General features: G+C 41.9%; 1 protein-coding gene across 1 annotated transcript in view; it reads left to right on the top strand.

The window, feature by feature from the left end:
• The first annotated feature begins 438 nt into the window (after positions 1 to 438).
• NTNG1 (netrin G1) overlaps positions 439 to 24,265 on the top strand; it is a 342,247-nt gene continuing 318,420 nt past the window's right edge. The window contains exon 1 of the mRNA XM_040408751.1: positions 439 to 669. Within this exon, the coding sequence (XP_040264685.1) occupies positions 439 to 669 (231 nt within the window). The remainder of the gene's footprint in view (positions 670 to 24,265) is intronic.

The following is a 24,265-nucleotide window of genomic DNA, read 5'->3' as shown; positions in this document are numbered from 1 at the left end:
TCCTAACCTCAGATAAAGGATGCACTTTGCTTTATCTTCTCTGCAGCATAAAACGTCCCTGTTTTGTCAGTTTTATTTTGTTTGAGAACTGATTTCCAGACATCAAAAACTAGAAGGACATTTGTTATGAAAAATTATACCAGAGGAACCTACTGTAAATCTTCATGATCATTAGCCTAAATTTTTGTGTTTCATAAATGTTTAATCTCCCTCAACCACGGTGAAGACCTTTGAAGCATCTTCCATTTTTATAAGCTGGTCTGATCAAATAAGGCCAAGGAAATATATTCAATAGAAATTGCTTGTTGAGCAAAGGATGTTGGATTTCTATCCATACCCTGGACTTTATTTCACACCTATAATCATCAGTTTTGAACTGTAACAACTAAATATCTTGGAGTTGCTACAATTGTCAAGCTTAGACAAAAATTATCCGGTATGTACCTGTTCCTGGTGCTCAATCTCAACACCCTATGGGTGGCGTTCTCCATAGCAATGCAGCATGGACACTACGATATGTGCAAGACGCAGACAAAATCGGACGAAGGCATAGTGTGGGAATATATGGCTTGTCAACCAGAACCTAAGGACATGACACAATATCTGAAAGTTAGACTTGATCCTCCAAACAGTACCTGTGGAGACCCTCCAGAGCCCTTCTGTGCAACGGTAAGAGACATAAAGTATACAATGCATTTATCAGCACCTGTATGGTGGTCTGAGGGTCCATTAAAGATGATCTATGTGTATAAGGGTCAGCAGAGACAATGGGTATTTGACATTATATTTCATCACTTGGATAAAGGAGACTTTGTTATAGAAAATGAATATATATAGAGAAGTTTAAAGGGAAAACTGTATTCAATTGCTGAGGGAAAATGTGTCCTTGGAATATTTAACAAGCAACATATAAAATATGCACCAATGGATTAGGAAGTATTATGTCTAGAAACTGATACATTAGACTATGAATAAATTATAGAGAGAGTTTACTTTATATGGGTTAATCATCATGAGCAGCAGTCAGAGAAACCATTATATAAGCAAAATCTCAAGCTGTAGGAGATACTGTGTCTTTATGAAGAGGCATACAATTTTAATTAAGTGAGCAGTTATGGGGAAGTGAACTAAATATTATCAGGCGACTGTAATGCTGTACATCCTGATATAACTTGTGCCGTAACTTCTAACCTACTTTTCTTCTATAGGAAACCACACTGTTATTATAGTGGAATAACAAATTATCTGGATCCATATAGGATGCCCTATATTTAGTGAAGACTGTTACTATTCCTAGCAACTAATGTACATAGAATATTTGCTGCTCTCAGCAATATATTGTTTCTATAGAAGAGATAGAGAAAGTGTGGTTTATTATCAGGATTCCTTGACTATTGCCCGGTCGGGTCACCCCTGAGTGCTCTTTTGCCGTTTGGTTTATATGGACCATCTGGCCAACAACCCTATTTAAAGTGAATCAATCACCATGAAACTGCAGGCGGCATGTTATAGAGCAAGAAATGCTGAGAAGATCGATATATAGTGTTATCGGAGAGGATTTAGTATTACCTGTCACCTATTGGTTTAAATATATGCTCTGTCAGTACTAACCACTTGACTCCTGAGCCCAGAATCAATCAATCTGCTCAGCTCCTTCTGCTCTATAGGATGATGCCTGCAGATTTGGACTTCATGATAAGGGGTATATTTTAAAGGTCATCTGTCAGCAGATTTTGTACCTATGACACTGGCTGACCTGTTGCATGTGCACATGGCAGCTGAAGACATCTGTGTTGGTCCCATGTTCATATCTGTCTGCATTGCCTACAATCTTGTTTTAATATATGCAAATGAGCCTCTAGGAGCAACGAGGACGTTGCCGTTACACCTAGAGGCTCCGCTCTCTCCGTGACTGCAGTGTCCTCTCCACTTTGATTGACAGGTACAGGTGTAATGATGTTTTCACTGTTTAGCCCTGTAAATCAAAGTGGAGAGGGAGCGGCAGTTGCAGAGAGAGCAGAGCCTCTAGGTGTAATGGCAACGCCCCCATTGCTCCTGGAGGCTCTGTTGCATATATTAAAACATTATTTTTCTCAGTAATGCGGGCACATATGAACATGGGACCAACACAGATGTCTTCACCTGCCAAGTGCACATGAAACAGGTCAGCCAGTGTCACAGGTACAAAACTGCTGACAGATGCCCTTTATGGATCCATTGCAACCATTCTCTTTTAAAATACTAAACTGTTCACCTTATAATTGGATTAGTGCTGTCTTGGCAGAAGACCATTTTTAGCATTTCCCTTTTAAGACTGTATTTTTCGGAAAACAAAGAAGAAGAAGAATGAAACACCAAATGAGTGTGTTACAAAATGTATACAATAAGTATGTTGTGCCATTCCTTTAGTATTTCAACTAGAAGTTATGAATGAATTGTCATCAGTCTGCAGTAAGGGTACAGAGGGGAGGTAACCAGTTGGGGCGTGTCCCTGCACAGTCTTAGAATAGGAGCACTGTTTGGATAGAGTGAGTCTATACAGGTACACCCCCCTTCCCCCCCCCCCACCTGTTACCTCCCCTCTGTACCCTTACTACAGACTGCTAGCAATTCATTCATAACTTCTAGTAGAAATAATAAAGGAATGGCACAACATAGAGACATACGACTAGATGTTCCATAATTGTTGTTACATGGGGGATGCAGGTAGCTATTAAAACAGACGTGTCTGGAGGGGTGACAGGTCCTCGTAATCACAAATGCTGGAAATTAGTGTATGAAGAGCTGATAATAAAGTTCATATTATTAACCTTTCAGTGAGAAAAAGAAAATGATCAGGTCGTTGCCGCACATATACTTGTAGCAATCTTTATTATTACCTAACACGTTTATGGCATGGCAAAGGGAGAGCTTAAGGCCCCTGGATTTGAAGAGAGTGTTTCCATTCACTGACAGCAAACAGCTGTTGTACTATAGAAGTCTAATTTATATAAAAGTGGAAACCTTCTTTAATGCATTCATTTTGATAATTGCCATGCTAGAGCCGTACTTTTGTACATGGGCCACCGAACAGAGGGAACTACTCCATATACTGAAATCTAAAGTATCTCGGATCTGCATGACTAATCAGCATGTTCAATGTAGCTCTCAGCATGAATATATATCAGCAGCATGTTTAGTATGGATCTATAAAGCAGATAATAATCACTAGTCATGTAATGATTCATTGTTATGTGATAGAAAAAGATCCTCCATCAGATTGGGACAACGAGTATGAAGACGGAGTCTACGCCTTATCAGTTCCCTGACACCTTCATCAGGATCGTGTGTCTTCAGGGCCGATTCTACCGAACAGATAAAGGGTGCGCGTTGTCCTCTGCTAATCCATACTTTATGACCCTTTAGCAGAGAACAGGACAGCTGTGTTCTATAAAACCTGATAAATTCTGGGGGCACCACATGGAGCCCCCCACACTATCCAAAGAGTCCCTACAGTATTTGCATGGTAGTCACATTAGATGATTAAAAACCAATACCACAGCAGAGCAGAAAGCAATTATATTTCAAGATTCTTATCAAATCAGTGGAACTAAATGTGTTTGGAAAAAAACGGACAAAGTGATTCTACAGCCAGATCAACATAGGTCCTATTATTAAACAACACTAAACAAATTCAAGAAAAAGACCCTAAAATTTCGATATTTATTATAATCCTCTAAAAAGACCTATAGATCAGGACATATACATAGAAATACAAATCCCAGTCAGTGACGAAGAACATAGATACGATAAACACCATAGGGGAAGGTAGTTAGGCAGAGTTGGGAGAGTATTCAACGGGTGGGGGTATCTTTCCTTAGATACACCCTAGCCCGGAGGAATCTCCTAATGGTGGAAAACCCTCCGTCCTCGTGCCTACCCTAAATACCCTGAACTCTGAACTAAATGTGTTTGTACAAAAGCTGAAACCAGTTCTCGCTTTCCTGAGCTGAGGGTTTATCACATTTTATATATCCAGCCAATAATCTGTACACTAAAAACACAATGGCAGCTCCAGTCTCTCCTGTCCCAGACTCCAGGCTGATAGCTTTAACCTAGACTGATACATTGTAACAAACAGTCAGCTAAATAATTAGGATGGGTTTTCAGCCTCTAAATAAGAGCAATACTTTAATATTTCCACTCAACGACTGCAAGCATAGGTGTTAAAATGGTAAGAAAGGTGAAAATCAAATATCTAGGAAGGTCGCACAGAGTTTCCAAACATAGGAAAATTTGACCCCAACCACTAAACTCCCCAAATCCCCCCCCCCCCCCCCCCGATGAGGTCTGTATGGCGTTTCATTTTCAGTGAGTTTCCTCTCCTTGTGCCACCAACAGAGAATATGTCTCTGTATATTGGGCCTCGAGAAAACCAGTGGAAAAAAGAAGAACTGGAGATGCTGCTCATGATGACCATTCTGACTGGCAGCCAGTTTTCATTTGCAGACCTTTACTGACTTTAGGCTAAAAATCTTTTTTTTTTTTTCAATTGGTCTTTATTAACAATGTTCTGCAGTTTTTGTGATACATGTGCAGTAAGCCGGATTGGGACAGATGCACACTGGCGCAATATTAATAGTTTTTATTTCGTGACGCCAATTGCAGCTTGCGCAGGTACTGTAACAGGGCCCTTTAAGATGTTATAGCTCACGTACCAGGTGAGGAATGCCAGAGGGGGATAATGTCTCTGTGTAATAGGTATTGTGTCAACGGTGTCTCCTACCTTGGTACGGCTGGACTCCTGGATCCTGGCTCACATGCAATAAATTGAGTGTGGTCAGTAGGAGTAATTGAGGAATGAATTCAATCCAGACAGGAAATATAATCCAACTCGTCTTTACTTAATGCAGCTTTGAATCCATACAAGATACAGCAATAGTCTTGGGTCCCAGCAGGTATTGGCAATATGTGGCAGGAATCTATATGTATTCTGCTTCTTATCATATGCCTAGTAGAACTGGCAGGTATCTGTCTTCTGCTCTGTCTGTGGTCTGCTTGATATGGGCCTGACTAGCTGAAGGAGGAATTTGGCTTCTCCTGGTCTTTGATAAAGTACTCACAGGACTGCTCGCAGGGTATGATGGCTTCTTCCTGGAGATCTTTAGTCCTGGAGATGGCTGCTTGCTTGTCAACCAGCTGAGGAAGATGACTCAGGCTGGGAAGGGTGATCCTGGGCCTCAACCGAGGCTTGGATCCTAGGTTGGGATCCCTGTTTCTGGGAGCTCCTGCTAACACAGCCTTCCCCAAGGAGGGGGCTGGTACACACTAACTAGAACTTTCCTTCCTCCCATGAGGCAGGATGTGGGAACATTCCACACCTCCTCAAAGAGGGGGGAGCTAGATTGGAATGAACTATTCCAATCTAGCAATACTAAACTGGCTAAGATCCTGTTACATACTGCTGCCACCTGCTGGTGTACATCGAAATCACAGCATGATATATCAAACAGGCCTGGAAAATACATATAATAATGAATGCATTGTTAAATTACACAAGATGACAATACATATACACCTAACATGTTGCAGCGGGGAGACAGAGTTTAGTAACATAACTCTGGGATGTTACACATGCAGTTAAAAATCAGTATACTGCTGACTATCCTTCCTGAGTTCCATCAGCTGATGGCTCCTGTATAGCACTTATCTCTGATCTTCTGACCTTAAAAACACTCATTGTAGCTAAACTCTTTATCAAACTGAATATAAGATAGCTTAAATGTGCATTTATAAGGTCAGGAGATCATAGATAAGAGCTACACAGGAACCATCAGCTGATGGAACTCAGGACAGATAGTCTGCAAACAGACAGATTTTTAACTGCATGTATCATACATTTTTTTAAATAAAGTCCAATTGAAAAAAATATTTGTAGCACAAAATGAGTAAAAATCAATCATAAAGATTGACCCGAAGGTGCTCATAGCCTTTAAAGAAAAAAAGGCAGAATTTTGATGAGTTGCTATGCGCCACACCTTCTGTTGTTTTACATGAGGCCCTGTGTATGGCAGGTTTAACACGCATCCCTTAGTCCACACTGGGTGTTAGGCCTCATGCACAGGGCCTTTGCTCGGCCGTTCCATGCATTGGGGACCGGATTGCGGAACCATTGAAGTGAATAGGCCAGCATCCGTGATGCGGGGAGCACACGGCCGGTGCCCGCATATTGCGGACCACAATACGGCCACGGCCGGGCAACGGCTGTGTGAATGAGGCCTTAGAGAAAAGTAAATGTATGTTCACACATGGTGGATACACTACATATTGTCCGCCAAAGAATTGCTTGTGGAAAATCCCTGGCGTATTACAGCACCAGCGAAGTGAATGAAATTATCGTCCCCATTATTCCATGGAAATCCCAAAGAGAAATCCCTTTGGCTAATTTCACATGAGCGAATTTTCACCCAGATATGACGCATATAGTGAGCACATACATAATAGCATCTGGACTGAATCCTGACCCATTTGTTTCAATAGGTCTGTGCACATGAGCAGCGTTTTTCACACATCATCTTTATGTTCAGGAAAAATCGCAGCGTGTCCTTTTATTGTGCGTTTTTCACGTAGCCCTGGCTCCATAAAAGTAAATGGAGCTTGTGTAAAAAACGGAAGGCAAAGCATTTTTACTGATGGTTGCTAGGGGATGGAGGTTGCTATTCTTCAGTTTTTCTTCATGCTCGTGAAAAATGCCTGCAATCCGGATGGAAAAAATGGAAATACTGAAGGAAATCACATACAAAACTGATTGAACTTGTGAGCAAAACCATTACTTTTTCCCTGAACAGATCCTGACACGATCCATATGGCTCGAGTGAAAGAGGCCTAAGGGTACGACCACATGGTCAGATTTCCTGATACGGTTTTGGAAGCCAAAATCAGGAGTGGATCATAAAGGGAGAGAACTCCTAAGGACCGCAATTCTGTTCCGCATTTTGCGGAACGGAATTGCGGACCCATTCATTTCTATGGGGCCGCACGATGTTCTGCCCGGATCTGGAAATGCGGACCCGCACTTGCAGACAAGATTAGGCATTTTCTATTAAGTGCCGGTGTCCTTGTTTTGCGGATCCGTGGATCCGCAAAACACACACGGACGTGTGAATGGACCCTAAAGGACAGATACAGTATGGCTTCTCCTCTTTTTTGAATTCACTCTTGGTTTTTGCTTCTAAAACCGAACCAGAAAATCGGACCTGGTGGCCGTACCGTTAGGGTAGGTCCATAAACTGCTGTTTTTTTTCTGATGCAAATCTGCAGCAAAATCTGCATGTGAATTTTGCCATGGATTGACTTTATTGAAAATCTTCAATAAAATTCTCATCCTGCTCATTTTAAAACTGATTTGTAAAATCTTGCCCACTCTCCTGCTACTGTATTCTGCGTGGAAGCCTGCAGGTAAAATCTGCAGCAGTTCTGTTCCGTGTGGACGCTAATGCCGGCAAAGCGGCCGGCAACTGTCCATCACCCACAACAAGTTCTGCCACCATGAACAAAGAGTTAACCTCAACTGTAGCCAAGCCTGCATTCATTTACACATCCCAATGTGCAGCTAAGATGCAGGTGCCAATTTTCTCTCCTGACATAGTGTGGATACGCTTGGTTGGCGAGCGCTCCTGTATTACAGCTGCTAACTCGGCACAATTCATCACTCTAACATCTGTACATTGTGTGCAGAGGAGTAACGAGGCGTCCACACTGAGATAACTGGAAGCTAAAGTGCCACTTCCCGGGTACTTTGTCTTGTGTTCAGTAGCTGTTAGTACTTAGGTGCCTACAGGCTTCCATTACATGTTTATGGACATCCTAGAAAGCTGGAGATCTTCTGTTCAGGAATTCTTTTTTTATTGCCAATATGTGCCACACAACACATGGTCTTTGTGATTCCATTTTCTCCGGGAGCTGACGATTTAAGAGCAGGTGTAAGTTTAATGAAGTCTAAGAAGAACATAAGGAAGGCTCCATAGGATTATTGCATATAGCATTCTTTTTAAATTCCAGCACGCAATACTGAGAATTACAGTCTGCTGTTACTAAGATACTGAGCTAAAACGCAACCAGTATGAAGAATTTAGAATAGTCCTCGTTTTCTTCACAGGGTTGTAGTTTGTCATTTATTGTAAGAACTAGTGATGAGCAAAGTATTGAAAAATTCAATTCAGCTGCTTTGCCCAATTTTACAAAAAAAATTGCTTCGTGACGAAACGCATTTCTTTGTAAGTAGTGGGTGCAATGACAAGGAGCGGCCATTGCGCCGCCCCCTGTCATTCTACCCCTCAGATGCTGTGTTCATAGCTGATTGCGATATCTGACAGCAATAATACAGTGTAAAAGAAAAAAAAAATATTAAAGAACGGGTGTCGCCATCTTGATTGAGGATCTAGCATGAAATCTCTTTGATGACATCATCACCTCTCCCTTCATACGTCACCATGCACGGGATTTCTTGCAAGATCTTCAATCAAGATGTAGGCGGCCGGCTCTTTGCGCTCAAACGGATGAAGTAAGTATGATGAGGAAATTCATAGCTTCATAGAAAATCGCTCAACACTAGTAAGAACCCTACACTTAACAATTTAAGGGTCATCCTTTGTTGAATGCCTTCATTGATGGAATTGCTATTTATGTATTTTGCTTATATTTGAATGTGCATTCACCAAAAGATGAACTTGCACTTTGAAGTAGTTCCACCTCACTATTGAAGGAGTTTTCCGCTTTTCCCATGTTGATGACATATCTGTAGGAAAGGTCATCAAAGTTACATTGGTGGGGGTCCAAAATTCCTGATTAGCCATTTGAAGAAAACGCTGCGCTTGTGCAAGCACTGCCTTTTCCTCACTGTTTACCAGCTGACATTGCAGTGGCAAGCAGATGTAATTACAGCTCCTCCATCCCATTCGCTTCAGTGAAACAGAGTGTAACTTCAACTGCTCCTTCCCATTCATGTTAATAGGATGATGGAGTTGTATTATTGGAAAAATTGGGTGATCTGTTTAAAATTAGTGTTTTCATTAAAAAAAATGTAACTGCACTTTTTAGTCCCCTCGGGGGACTTGAATGAGCAATCTTCTGATCGCTTGTCCCATAAACTTCAATAGAATACCATTGCAGCCTATAGCATTCTCACTGGCTGCCTGTCAGGCCATGCCTCGGGCACGGCTTTTCAGGCAGCATACTATGGCATCACTGGGAGACTTCACAAGGCTGTCGTAGAAACTGATTGGAGCCCCAGAAATTTTGTTGTGAGGGCTGAGATCAGAGAACAGAGGGAGCCACCTCCTTCTGTCTAAGCCCATAGATGCAGCGGTCGCTATTGACAGCAACATCTGAGGGGTTAAATGGCAAGAATCTGAGTCATCCAGCACCAAGCTCAGCACATGAGCAGGCTCCATAAAATCCCCTAACGCCAATCATCTATATGTACCTGATTATACATTAATGGGTTAAAGGGAATCTGTCACCATGAAATGCATTCCAATCTGCAGGCAGCATGTTATAGAGCTGAGCAGAGTGATATATAATTTTGTGGGAAAAGATTCAATAAAACTTGTAATTTTATACATTAGCCCAAATGGCATAAAAATAAATATATGAGCCCACTTTAATCATGACTGAGTTACCCGCCTTCCCCTGGCCCTCTCAGCAATGATGGATGGGCTGCATGTGTACAGGCAGATCTATGACAGCCATCAATCACTGGTGAGACAAGTGAGGGAGACAGGGGGAGCCGATGGTGCTCCTCTCATGAATACAGAGGACTGTATTCTTTATTAAATCTCATACATAAGACATTTCGAGGTGGAAACCTCTTCATCCAATGGATAATATGTATGAGATTAAAAAACATCATTTATTTGATGTGAACTCTCAGATCTAAGAAGGTTGTGGCTGGTCCAGTTTTTCCCGTTTACTGCTACTGCACCGTTGATGACACTGATGATCCAGATGATCAGTGAAGACCTTGAGAAGGCAGAACCTTTCCTTGACACTACAAGTTTTTATGAGTAGCTGCTTCTTTTCAGATTCCCTTTTATTTTATCTTGCATTACCTGGTAGAATATTCTGCCCTATAAACCTCTATGCCCTTGTTTTTTATATATCGCTCGTTGGCTGTTAGCCAAATGGTACCATATTTTTTGTGCTGCTCGGGATAATTGGAATGTGGATATGTCCCCAAACCGCGCTGTTCTTAAAGAGCTTGTGCAGTGGCATAATATTGATGACCTATCCTCAGGAAAGGTCTTCAATATCGGATTGGAGGGGGTCCAACTCCCAGCCCCTCCCCCCCAATCAGTTACTTGATCGTCCTTTTCAGTGTATAACGGCAGGCTGTCTCCTATGTAGCAACAATGCAGTTAAAGGGGTTGTGCACTGGTACAATATTGTCAAACTATCCTCAATATTAGTGTTGATCACGAGTATTCGAATTGCGAATTTTAATCGCGAATATCGGCACTTCGAGAATTCGCGAATATTTAGAATGTCCCAAAATATATTCGTAATCGCAAATATTTGTTGTTTTTTTTAAATACCAGTTCATGCAAATTTTTATGCGAAAATGTTTATGCGAATCAAGAAAATAATGCCTGGAGATCAGGAATTCGCGAATTCTCGAATATATGGCAAATATTCGCCCAAATATTCGCGAAATATCGCGAATTCGAATATTGCCCCTGCCGCTCATCACTACTCAATATCAGATCGATGAGGGTTTGACTCTGGCACCCCCGCCAATTAGCTGTTTGAAGAGGTAGCGGCACTAATCCCTCTTCAAAATTATCTGTGCGCATCTTTGCAGTGGTGATACAAAGTAATCGCAACTGCCCCGTCCCATTCACTTGAAGGGGACGTACAGTTGTAATTCCACTTCGCCGCCTCTATAGAGGAGATGACGTGCAGGTCACTTTGAGGAGGAAGAAGCACTCACATGAGCAACACTACCTCTTCAAAAATCTAATGGGCAGGGGTGCCAGGAGTCAGACCCCCGCCTGTCTGATATTTATGAACCATCCTGAAGATAGATCAGCAATATCGTAGCACTGCACAACCCCTTTTTATATTATGCCACCACACAACCCCTTTAAAAAGGGAATAGTACACTTTAATCCCTTCCCGACCAGCGCTATACATGTACATGTTTCATTTTTGAGGGACAGCGCGTTCCCTATCCAGAAGGTTACACCTCTTCAATCTCGGAACATCACAAGCAAATTATCAGGTCCCACTGTCACCAAACCAGGGCTCAAGTGCAGCTTGGTATATAGGCACATCATGTAAACGCCACGGCTTTCTTCCTTTTCATCCTCCTTTATCACCACTCCGGAGCAGTTCGGGGGGTGCTCTGTGCAGGAGGCTGTAGAATAGTGATCGGCGGTCACTGAGCCGAAGAGAACCGGATACTGAACTGCGACCTGTACCCACTTCACATTTGGGAATCGCTGCGACATACCATTGCCATACGTATTGGAACTATTTTTGTTCTTATATTTACATGTTTCATACACCTGAGCCTAATATCTGCTACCGGCAGTAATGCTGGTCGCTGACATGTAACCCTTCAGATGCCATGGTCAAATGTGAATTCCTTTTCCATAAAAATATAAAAAATAAAAAAATACACATCATGGGCATCACCGTGTGCAAAACACCCTTACTATTAAAATATAAAAATATTTATTCCATACGGAAAATGGATAAAACAGGACATAAAAACACACATATGTGGTATCACTATAATCATACAGACCTGGAGAATGAAAGTAACTTGTCAGTTTTACTGTAAAGGGAACGCCGTAAAAACAAAACCCATAAAACTATTGTGGAGTTGCTTTTTTCCAATTTCACCCCATTTAGAATTTTATTTTTTCTAGCTCCCCACTATATGGTCAGCAATATTAAACGGAGGAATTAGAAAGTGCAAAAAACAAGCCCACATATGGCTATGTGAACGGAAAAATAAAAATGTTATGGCCCCCAGAACGGCAGGGAGTGAAAAACGCAAACCCAAACCTCTGGGGCCGAAAGGGTTAACTGACGCTGCACCTGCCTGGAAATGTTGCTTATTTTTACCTAACTCTGTTGTCGCGCGGTTAATATTTAGGATATGTAGATATGCTGTAAAACCCATCAGTTTCTAAACGTGGAAACCGTTTGCTGATTGTATCGTTAAATAGCGAGGGATTTGCAACCTGTAGATTTCCTGAAATTCGGTAATATTCTAGCAGAGGTGCCATGCTGTTTGTTTAGTATTTTTGCAAACTGAGAAGCCCCTAATGCGTTTGTCCGACCCCTGGAGAATGGTTGTAATGTAACTAATCTGCAATATATCTCGCTCAGATATAAACTAATCTGAGGCTGACAGCCGAGACAGCTGGATATTCAATTACCCGTAATGACACTGTTCGGTGAGAGCCGGAGATACATTCTCTCCCTGTTCTGACACGTTGTCACGTTGCATTATATTAGCCATCCTGATATTGGTTGAAAAATGAAATCCAACTGCGTTATATATAATATATATGGATTTGGGATGGGGAGGATGATATGTACTTTTCGTTCTCATTACAGGAAGCAATTCCTGTAAACATTTTCGGTACTTCAATGAACGAATACCTAATGGTATCATTACCACTTCTGCTTGCCTATACCCTCCCACAATGCTCATTAGACACGTCAACTAGTTTTAGCGTTTTTGTTCTGTGCAGCAATACAGTAAATTGTACTTAAAGGGATAGGCTTTGCCAACCAAGACCTGTCCAGTGAAGACCAATAGCCGCACACAGGCCATGCCCATACCAACTTGTGGTCATATCATCGTCAGTTGCTTATTTAGTCCAAAGTGTTCTGTATGAGCCTGCATGATACATCCCTATAATAACTTCTATCATTTCTGAAAGTTCTTATTAAAGTGGGATCTTAATGTAAAATATTATTAATGGAATCCTAAAGTCAATGAAGGAATCAGACTTCGTGAAGGAATGGGATGGGAACAAGCAGATTACAAATGTGTTTAAAGGAGGCGTTATACAACATTAACAATAATAATCAGAATAATCTATATGTCTATAACGCCAACATATTCCGCAGCGCTTTACAATCAGAGGGTTAATGTACAACAAAATCCTAAATTACATAGTAACAAACAAATCAACAATTAAAAAAAGAGGGATAAGGGCCCTGCTTGCAAGAGTCTATGAGGACATAGAGGTGACACAAAAGGTAAAAAAAATGCTTATATTGTACAATGGTCCGGCCATCTTAACAAAATAGGGAGTAGATATAAATCTGCATGAGCCAGTCACCAGCCGATATCTTAGGGTATGGTGGATAGTGTTTGATAATGGATCAGGTTTAGTAGATGATGAAGGAGGTGAATAGAGATGAGTTAGATCAGGGGATGTGTTAGGCCACTCTAAAAAGATGTGTTTTTTAGGGAGCATCTAAAACTGTGGATGTTGGGAGTTAACCTAATTTCTTGGGGTAGGGTATTCCAGAGAACTGGTGCAGCTCCTGAGATGGTTTGGGGATGGGAGTGAAGAGGTTCAGATTATAGAGAATCTCAGTCGTAAACCATTGGCAGAGCATAGAGCACGGGTAGGGTGGTGGATGGAGAGGAGGGAGGAGATGTAGGGAGTGCAGCACTGTGGAGAACTTTGTGGATGGGAGTGGGAAGTTTAAATGGAATCTTGTGCTGTATGGGCAACCAGTGCAACAACTGGCACATGGTGGAGGCATAAGAGTAGTGGATAGGCAGATGGATTAGCCTGGCTGCTGCATGCAGGATGGATTGGAGAGGGGCAAACAAATTAATAATGGGTTACAGCAGGGGTGTGGCTGCTTTGGAGCCCGAACTCAGAAGGGGCCCATCCAGGATGAGGACTAAAAGATTTTATTGTCAGTGCCCCCTCAACAGTATATACAGTGACACTGTAGGAAACAGACGGAGCGTCTGCCAGGCCTAGTCTGAGAGAGCGATCTTGACTAGCCTCAGGAGTATGGTTGCATGGTAGGAGGGTCTTGCAATGAAGTTTCTGGGGTGGCATTTAAAAATCTGCTGTGGGGCCCAGTCATTTCTAGTTACACCACTGGGTTACAGTAATTAAGACAGGACTGGGTCAGGGCAACAATGACAGTTTTTGTTTCCACAGTAAGACTATAAAAGTTTGTGCCTGTATTGTACCACTGCACACCCCCAACTTAAAAAAAGCCAAACATTGCTTTTTCTGACGTGTTCCATATGGCATGTTCCATCACACTTCAGAAATAATTATTTTGGGTCAGAATATCTTCATACCGCACCCAGCGAATCTTGTACATTCAGCTCTGTCCTGAGAAGCCATACAATCTCTAGAAATTGCTAGGCATGCTGATTGCGTACAGCTCTGCCATATGCATGAGCCCTAATGCTGGTTTTGACATGGATTGGTACAGTTTGGCTCTGTAGACCTGTCTTCACTTCCCTGTGAGCTGCTCAGTCAAACCATTTAATTGAAGCTAATAAATTCCTGTTGCTTCTTCCAATAAGTAATAGATAAAAAAAAATGAGATAATAGCGGGCAGTATTTTCAGCACATCCTCCATATCCTTGCAAATTGAGCAGAGGCATAATTTTCTAGGTGCAAAATATTAATGCTGTGGGAAATATCTCAAGAAATGTCATATTGGAAAATAATAGGCATGGTGTAGCATACCATTACTCGCCTTCGAGGAAGGAAAGGTACAGTAGTGAAGCTATTTTAAGTACATGTGGTGGTGACCAGAATCTAATATTTAACAAACAGCTACATCATTCAAATTGCTGATGAAGGAAACCTAATGATTCTGTTAATGGGCGGCTAACGCATTTCACAATTTGAGGAGTATTTCCTAGTTAATTACCCCCTGTGGCATTGATAGATGGTACCAGGATGTTGACTTGTTCGGTTTTCCTTTCTATTGCAGAGATGGAGGACATCAATATTCAGTGCATTCACTAGTTGTCCCAGAAGAAGTTTAATGTAATTGTTGCAGAGTGAAGTTATAGGAATATGACAGTGGCACACAATGCTGTGTATCAGCAGCAGCGTCTATTGCCTTTCCACTATTTTATTTTATAAATGAATTCTGCAATTTTCCAGAAAACTCTGGTGTCATTGGTGTATTTGTATCAATGGGGGTCATATACAACAGACTACAAAAATGCACCTAAATATTTCTTACTTTAATATGGTTATGTCACTTATTTAAAAAAAAATTATTCCCAGACAGAAATTTTTATAAAATAATAAAAAAATGTAGACAGTACTTACCCACGTTGTCTTCTTGACTGCAGTGATGACATGCTCACATACCCCAGACTACTCTGCACCCAGTCACTGGCCACGCAGTATATGGCAATTGCTGCTGAGGCCAGTGATTGGCTGCAGTTGTCACACATAATATATAGGCAAGTCATCAATGCTTCCAAATATATATTAAAAAAAGCCCCTTGAGGAAGATTGGAGGGGCAACACTGAAAGCAGCAGGAGATAAAATCACTAAATATGCAATTTTTTATTATTTTATTACAATTACTGGCTGCGGGGAATAAAAAAAAAAAAAAGGTTGAACAACACCTTTAAGAGGAATGTTTTATTGAAAATGGCATTCTGTTTAAATAAAGTTTCATATTAACTATTAATTTTAAGCATTTTTGGACTGGATCATTTTTTAAATGTTAAATCTTCACTATCTATATTTTAAATATTCCTTAAATCTTGTATTTTTCTGACTAGTACTGCACCTCATTATAGGCTGATAATTTCTGTTCTGTAGAGATCAATTTTCAGCAGTCACCTCATTAACATCACAGGCAGGATTACCATGAAAGTTAACACACATATAGATAACACAAGATCATCTATTCACAATTGGTGAGGGCTGTAGCTTAACTGTTCCCCCTTCCTGCACACTGACCTCTGCATAGGTCGCATAGCATTGCCACACCTCCTCCAAATGAGTTGTCTTCACTCTACAGAGATCTATAGTCCATGTGGCTGCTGTAAATGCCATCTCAAAATTTTTCTTTTATGCCATTTTTTAAAATATTATTCTGTTGCTACGAGGACGTATGGCATATGGTATCCTAAACAGAGATGCACTCAAGAGAATGTGACACATCAATGCATTACATGGCATGCCATTCATTTGAATGGCTACCACTTTAAGGGTTATGCCACCATTTAATTTTATTTTAGAATAATTCAGTATGCAAAACTACTGTAGTTACCTTTATAATTTACTTTCTGTTACAAAATGCTCCAGTTGTGAGATATTCTCTTTACTTCATTATAATGGTGCCCTCGGGTGTTTAATCTGTGTAGTAATGTGCACATCCACCTACTGAGAGGTCGCACATGCTCAATTCCATCCTTAAACTGCCTCCAACCCTATCTACTGTTAGAAGCTGTGACAGCTGAATGGCGCAGAAGCAGAAAGGAGCTGCCAGCCTGAGGGAAAGCAATTGGAACAATTAATGGGAAGAGCTCTGGATCCATGTGAGGTACAGGGCTGGTTCTTGCTTTGTTAGACAGGTATTGTCATGTACTGTATGACGTCTGATTTTCATTTTTTACATCAGTCCTGGGATAAACCCTTTAATGCTATATTTCCCCCTGCAGTAGCCACTTTTTAAAAGGAAGGAATGAGAGTATCATGATATCTATTCTAGAAATTGGTGGGGGTCTCAGCAGGGGCGTATTGGTCATAGACCTTACAGAAAAATTTCCTGGTGACATTTATCACCTATCCTGTGGAGCATTGTGGGAAACCCATTTTAAGGGAATCTATCACCATGTTAACGTTGCCCTATCTGATAGCAGCATAAAGTAGTGACTAGTGTTGATCGAGCACCATAGTGCTCGGGAGCTCGGGCCGAAGACACCAGGATGCTCAGGTGCTTTACCGAGCAACCGAACACAATGGAGGTCAATTGGAGAACCCGAGCATTAAACCTGGCACCCCCTGCTCTGAAGAGGGGAGGATGTCTGGTTCATAGGAAAAGGTCAGAAATTGATGATAACACCACCGAAATGGTTCGGGAACAGCTTGGGGAGGATGTCTGGACTCCCAGGTCGCTGTTGGGAACGATGTTGTCCGAGTAGTACACCACTTTAACAGACTGACACTAATACGCACGAAACCAAAGATAAAATCGATTTTAGCGGAAAATTTGTTTGGAAACATTCTTTCCTATATATTTACTTGTATATAAAGTGCAAGTGCTGCCAAAAATTACAAGGTAGAGGCACTCCGATACAACCTGTATATCACATAAAGCAGGGCCTCATTCACATTGTGGTACAATTGTTCAGGTAGTGGGACTCCTACACTCATAAAGCCTATGCACTAAGTGAAAGGGCTGCCAAAAATTACAAGGAACCGGCACTCCAATATACCCTTTGTTACACATAAAGGAGGGCATCATACACCCTTGAAAAATGATGATTGATGACCTCTGGTGACCCTCAAAAACATTTGGAGCAAGGGCCTGCTGATCTGACCATCTAAAACATTATGGGCGAGGGCCTGCTGCCACTTTGGTGACTCTAGATAACCTGGGCCCAATCGCAAGTCCCTGTGACGGCGACGATCCATTCGGATGTCTGCCCTATTAGCTTTCGATGTTATTTTCAGAGCCAACCACGTTGACCATGGGTAACGGGGAATCCGGGTTTGATTCCGGAGAGGGAGCCTGAGAAACAGCTACGGCTACCACACCCAAGCAAGGCAGCATGTGCGCAAATTACCTATTAGGTATAATTAGGTGAGGGCCTGCAGGTGATCTGACCCTCTAAAAGATTGTAGGTGAGGGCCTGCAGGTGAGCTGACCCTCTAAAACATTATATGCGAGGGCCTGCAGGTGATCTGACCCTCTAAAAAATTATATGCAAGGGCATGCTGCTGAGCTGACCATCTAAAACATTATGGTAGAGTGCCTGCTGCTTAGCTGACCATTTAAAAAATGTACAGTGTTCAAAGCAGGCCGGGCTGCCTTAATACTTCAGCTAGGAATAATCAAATAGGACTCCGGTTCTATTTTGTTGGTTTTCGGAACTGGGGTCATGATTAAGAGGGACGACCGGGGGCATCCGTATTGCGCTGCTAGAGGTGAAATTCTTGGACCGGCGCAAGATGAACCAAAGCAAAAGCATTTGCCAAGAATGTTTTCATTAATCAAAAACGAAAGTCGGAGATTCGAAGACGATCAGATACCGTCGTAGTTCTGACCATAAACGATGACAACCCGCATTCTGGCGGCGTTCTTCCCATGGCCTGCCGAGCAGCTTCCGGGAAACCAAAGTCTTTGGGTTCCGGGGGATGTATGGTTACAAAGCTGAATGAAACTTAAAGGAATTGACAGAAAGGCACCACCAGGAGTGGAACCTGTGGCTTAATTTGACTCAACACAGGAAACCTCACCTGGCCCGTACACGGAAAGGATTGACAGATTGATAGCTCTTTCTCGATTCTGTGGGTGGTGCTGCATGGACGTTCTTAGTTGGTGGAGCAATTTGTCTGGTTAATTCCAATAACGTACGAGACTCCTCTGTGATAACTAGTTACGCGACCCCGGCGGTGAGGATTGTGTTGACCAGACTCTTGGATAGTGAGACTGAACTTATAGGTGAGGGCCTGCTAGTGAGCTGACCCTCTAAAAAATTATATGCGAGGGCCTGCAGGTGAGCTGAAACTGTAAAAGATTGTAGGTGAGGGCCTGCTGGTGAGCTGACCCTGTAAAAGATTTTAGGTGCGGGCCTGCTGGTGAGCTGACCCTATAAAACATTATATACGAGGGCCTGCTGGTGAGCTGACCCTGTAAAATATTTTAAGTGCGGGCCTGCTGGTGAGCTGACCCTGTAAAACATTATATTTTGGATGTGCACACTTTGCACTGGAGATGTGGTGCAGCTAATGTCACTATCCTCAGCAGACACTGTCTATTGAAAAAGTACACTGGATGTCACAGATATTTTTTGGATGCACACACTTTACATAGGAGATGTGGCATGGATAATTTAACTGTCCGCAAAAAAAAAAGTGCACTGGTTGTCACTAATATTTTAGGGATGCGCACACTTCACACCAGAGATGTGGCGCGGATAATTTAACTGTACGCAGCGGACACCGTCTAAGTAAAAAGTACACTGGATGTCACTGATATTTTAGGGATGTGCACACTTTACACAGGAGATGTGGCGCGGATAATTTAACTGTCCGCCGCGGCCTATTAGACGCTATTTAGCCCAGGATGCGCTAAAAATATATATTGCTGCTGTCACACACAATAGTCCTTAAAAGGACTTTTGGGTCTCTGAAAAGTTTTTCTAATAAAAATCTTCCAATAACACTCCCTACACTCTGTCCCTTCCTATGCACAGCTCTCCCTAAGACTGAGCAATTTAGCGCAGGTTGCGCTACAAACATATATTGCTGATGTCACACACAATAGTCCTTAAAAGGACTTTTGGGTCTCTGAAAATTTTTTGTAATACAAATCTTCCAATAACACTCCCTACACTGTCTTTCCCTTCCTATGCTCAGCTCACCCTGACTAAGACTGAGCCAAACACGTCATCGGGTGCTTTATAGGAGGAGGCTCGATTATTGCGCTCGAGCACATGCGGTACTTGGCCGAGTACCGCCATGTGCCGAGCATCGAGATGCTCGAGCCGAACAGGTATTTGACTGAGCATGCTCGATCATCACTAGTAGTGACATGATCATCTCACCTGGCCCTGTCAATCATGAAGTATAATAGTCAGAACATCATTATCAGTTCTATTTCCCAATTCTTGTTGGGGGAGCCACGTGTATTTGTATGTCCAAAAATAATTTTCTTCTAGAAAAAAAGAAAATTGAGCTGTTGGTGCCAGGGAGACAATGAGTCGTCTCTACAAAGCCTCACATCAGTACAACTTTCTCATTCCAGCCAGGAGAAGAAGGTCTCTGTAACTTTGCCTAGTGGCATTGCCAGATCAACTGCGAATAAACTGCTCTGCTGATCTGCAGCTTTCAGTAGAGTGACTCTGACAGAGGCTGGATGAGCGGAAGGCAGCATGCGGTTATAGGGCTAGGGATGCTGAGCAAGGAGAAATTGAAAACCTTGAGTGCAGCTATATTTTTCTCAGCCAATCTAAATTAAATTAAGAAATCTTTTGTCTGGCACGTCCATCGGCAGAGACAGGGTTACATCAGAACTGTGCATTAATTACAGTTAATCTATTCTTTGGATGGTCTTTGCATATTGTACTGCACTGCGGATATTGTTGGCACATTATAAATAAATGCTAATTACCCACGCAGCAGACTGGTGATATCTGGCATTAGGAAGAGATAGGAAGTGGAAGTTTATGAGCAATGATGCAGTGATGAGAGGGTTGCTTTCTCTGTGGAATCTGCCTGGTTATGTTGTTTTAAAACCTCTAAGGCAGTAAGGAAAATACATTTACAAACAACTGACATGCCACATTCATTACAGTTATAAAATACCCGTCATATCGTGTACAAATGCAGCATAGGATTCTCGTTAACTGCTTTGTTTACTAATTTCATTTTTTACCTCATTTTTTTTACAGTCTTCTTTTACCCCTCTATAAGAGAAAGTTAAGGGTTCTGCATCTGTTCCTCCATGGTGATCCTCACTGCAGTTAACCCATAGTAAATAGTTTCCTCATGCACCTTGTTACACTCTCTGTCCTCCAACCCACCGACTCTCCCACAATGGATGATATTATTCGGACCTCCAGCCAACTATAGGCATGCCAAGGCCTAATAGCTACATAGTTACATATGCCAAAGGCAGGTTCCCAGGGGCACCTTATGTAGTCACACCAGACTCTCCACAATGGTATCAAAACACTGGGAGAGATTTATCAAGATTGGCGTCTCTAGTTCCAGTCTTGATCTCCAGTGTGGTGCACCCAAGTTATTAATGGGTGAATGTGCGGCATTTCGCCCCCCCAGGGCCAATCGAGTCCCAGTGTTTAGGAATGCCGAGTGGTATGTTGTGGCCCTAATAGTTTGTGTCACAGTGCTCTTGCTTGGATAATGTCCCTCCTCGGAGTTAGGCTTCGCAGCAACATGGGAGTTGTAGTTAGTGGAGTAAGTAGAGTCCAGACTTGGTAAAGTTCAACAGTTTTACGTGAATAAACTTGTGTCATCCAAGCAATGCTTTTGGGTCCAGCAGGCTAAGGGTTGTACACCTGCCATCAACTACTATGGGCAATATTGTTGCGCGAATCAAAGTGAAACAAACTAACGATCCGAATTTCAGGAAAAATTTGATTCACCGCGAATCCGAATTTCCTTGCACTTCATGGTAACAAATTGTTTTTTCCCTAAAGGAGAGGCTATATGTATTACAAAGCAAAAGTATGAAACCTGGGAATGGGATATGACCCATAATGATGTGCAAGCCAGCCAATCAGCAAATAGCCATCCCCTGTGATGTAGCATCCCTATAAAAGCCGCACCCCGTGCGGTCACCGCCATTTCACTGTGAACTGAGCATAGGGAGAGAGGTTGTAGGTGCTAGAGACAGTGTTTTAGAAAGCTTTAAATTGTAGAATTTTGGATAGGGAGAGTGCAGGGACAGTTCAGGGACAGTGCAAGGAGATCGTAGAGAGAGTTTTTAGACACTGTAGGGAGAGCATAGGGAGACTACAGGGACCCTGCAGGAACAGTGCAGGCTCAATATAATTGTCCTGTGCATCTTGTTCAACTGCTGCTCCATTCTTTCTTAATCTGTTCTGTTATACAAAGACTTACTATGCATCACACTCATTGTCAACAGGTGGTCTAATATATGGGTGCCTGTATCTAGTTCACCTTCTGCACCATTAATACTTAATCAGTTTTGCTATACATATACTTACTGTGCATCAGACTAATTGTCAACAAGTGGTCTAATATATAGGCGCTTTTATATAATTGCTCATTCTAAAGCACAGTAACAGTTTTGCTGCCAGAAATGACTAGCTAGGTCTAATATATAGGACTAGATAGGTCTAATATATAGGTACGTTGAAATAGTTCATCTGCTGCGCCATTTATACTTAATCTGTTCTGTTATACATAGACTGACTGTGCATCAGAGTTAGTCTCAACAGCCGGTCTAATACATAGGCCTGTGTACCTAGTTCATCTGCTGTTCCATTAATAATTAATCTGTTCTGTTATACATAGTTACTGCGTGTCAGACACATTGTCAACAGGCGGTCTAAGATATAGGTGTGTTTATCTACTTAACTTGCTGCATCATTAATACTTAATCTGTTCTGTTATACATAGACTTACTGTGCATCAGACTCAGGGTCAACAGGCGGTCTAATATATAGGCACGTTTATATAATTGCTCATTCTGATGCACAGTAACTGTTTTGCTACCAGAAAGGACTAGCTATACGTGTTGCTGCAATGCACAGTGATGTACACCAAGATTCATTCACCCTAAAGTTTAACTTGCATTTACACCGTAGTTTAATAAATAACAGCAATTCATTGTGAATGAACATATTTCAAAAGTGATAAACTCACATTTCAGGAATAGTCTGTTCGTAAATAAGACCTTCATCAAACTTCTAAGTCCACCCATGTATCATAGACATGGCTGTGGAGGCACATGCGCTCTTAGTCTTAGGCAGTGCAGGAACTCTTAGCACTAGCTATATTCTCTGTAGTTGTCCATATCCTGTTGTAGTTTACAACAGACAAACCCAAAAGGAAGTGAAATGTCCACTTTTAGTTGCCGTCACCTATGAATTTCCTAGCAATATACAAAGAAGCCATGTCATATTACAAAAACACATCTAATCAGCAGAGCAAAGAGCTAAAAAGAGTGAGTTCTATGTTCAGTGTCTGGGGTGCTTAAAGCCCACAAGTGGAATTCATTCTGGGGGCCCAATGTACAGCTACAGTACATGCAAATACTACCTGCTCACACAATGGCAATGGTAGCAAGACACTTAAGATGATTGATTATGGGGGTCCTTCGAGAAGGCAGATCCCTGGATAGTGGCTGGCATGCTTCTTTATCTAAAGGTCTTCTCTGCCACTCATTGACTCTATAATAATTAATTGGCTAGTCTCTTAAGTAATCTACCCAGTTTTTATATGCACACATAGGTGGATTCATATTCTGTAAACTGTCTATTCATATGTAGTTCCTTGTGCAACTTGTGTGGGGACTGGGTGCCCATCCTTGCTCAGCTATCTCTTCCAGCTCCCAAATGTATATATGTTTGGTTTGGCTCAGCGTGCATGTATTGTCAATGGAGAGAGAGGAGAAGCGACTTCCACACACATCTAATTGCAACCTATCTCCGACCTAGGAGAACATTCAGAGTGTCAAACTCCCTACACATAGTAGCTTGTGCCATTCTCATCAGGTTTGGCCATCAATACACTAATCTGTATGAGGGCCTTTACTCTGAAAGACCAAGCATGTCTATACTTTTTACTACCAGCCAGTTGGATCAATGTAAAGGAGCATTCACACAACATTTTAAAACGGCTCTGTGATTAACTTTTTTTTTTTCAATGGCCATCACATCAGCCACCAAAAAATAGAATGTGTCGGACCCTATTGAAATTAATGGGCCTGTTTTTAACGGATGTTTAGACAGAAGTGCCCTCATCTAATGGCCATTAAAAACAGGTACGATATGTAAAAAAAAAAAATATGCTCATCTCACCACAAGCACTCGGAACACTCAATCTGCACTGGAGAAAGCAGGACTTGATGCTCCCAGTACCGTGATATCACATCACCATGCTGGGAGAATGAGGTCCTGCTGCTTCCAGTGAGGAGTAAGTGTTCTTGAATGCTTGTGGTGAGGTGAGCATTTTTTTTTTTTTTTTCGGCATTACATGTATGAGGGCATAAAGTAGGCCAATATATACTGGGGGCATTACAGAGGGGCATTAAAACAAATGGCCAAAGGCCAAAGCTTCTCTGTTAACCATATTAGTCTACCAACGACAAGATAAATGGCTCAGCTACTTTAAGAGCAACATTTAAAGAGTACCTGTAATGTCCTCATAGTTGTCAGGAGGGTGGTCCCTAGTGCTCAGTGTCATTAGCTGAGTTGATACTCTATTAAAACTGAATGCAGGGGTTTGCCCACCTGACAATTTACCGCTATTGGGTGCCAAAACTAACAGCACCAGAGTCCAAGTGGAGAAAGCTACAAGAAAAACAACTCTACTG

The sequence above is a fragment of the Bufo bufo genome, chromosome 9 (genome assembly GCF_905171765.1).
Source record: "Bufo bufo chromosome 9, aBufBuf1.1, whole genome shotgun sequence".
In the NCBI taxonomy this organism is placed as follows: domain Eukaryota; kingdom Metazoa; phylum Chordata; class Amphibia; order Anura; family Bufonidae; genus Bufo; species Bufo bufo.
Note: the sequence above shows the minus strand (reverse complement) of the source record. Positions and strands in the feature narration are given on the sequence as shown.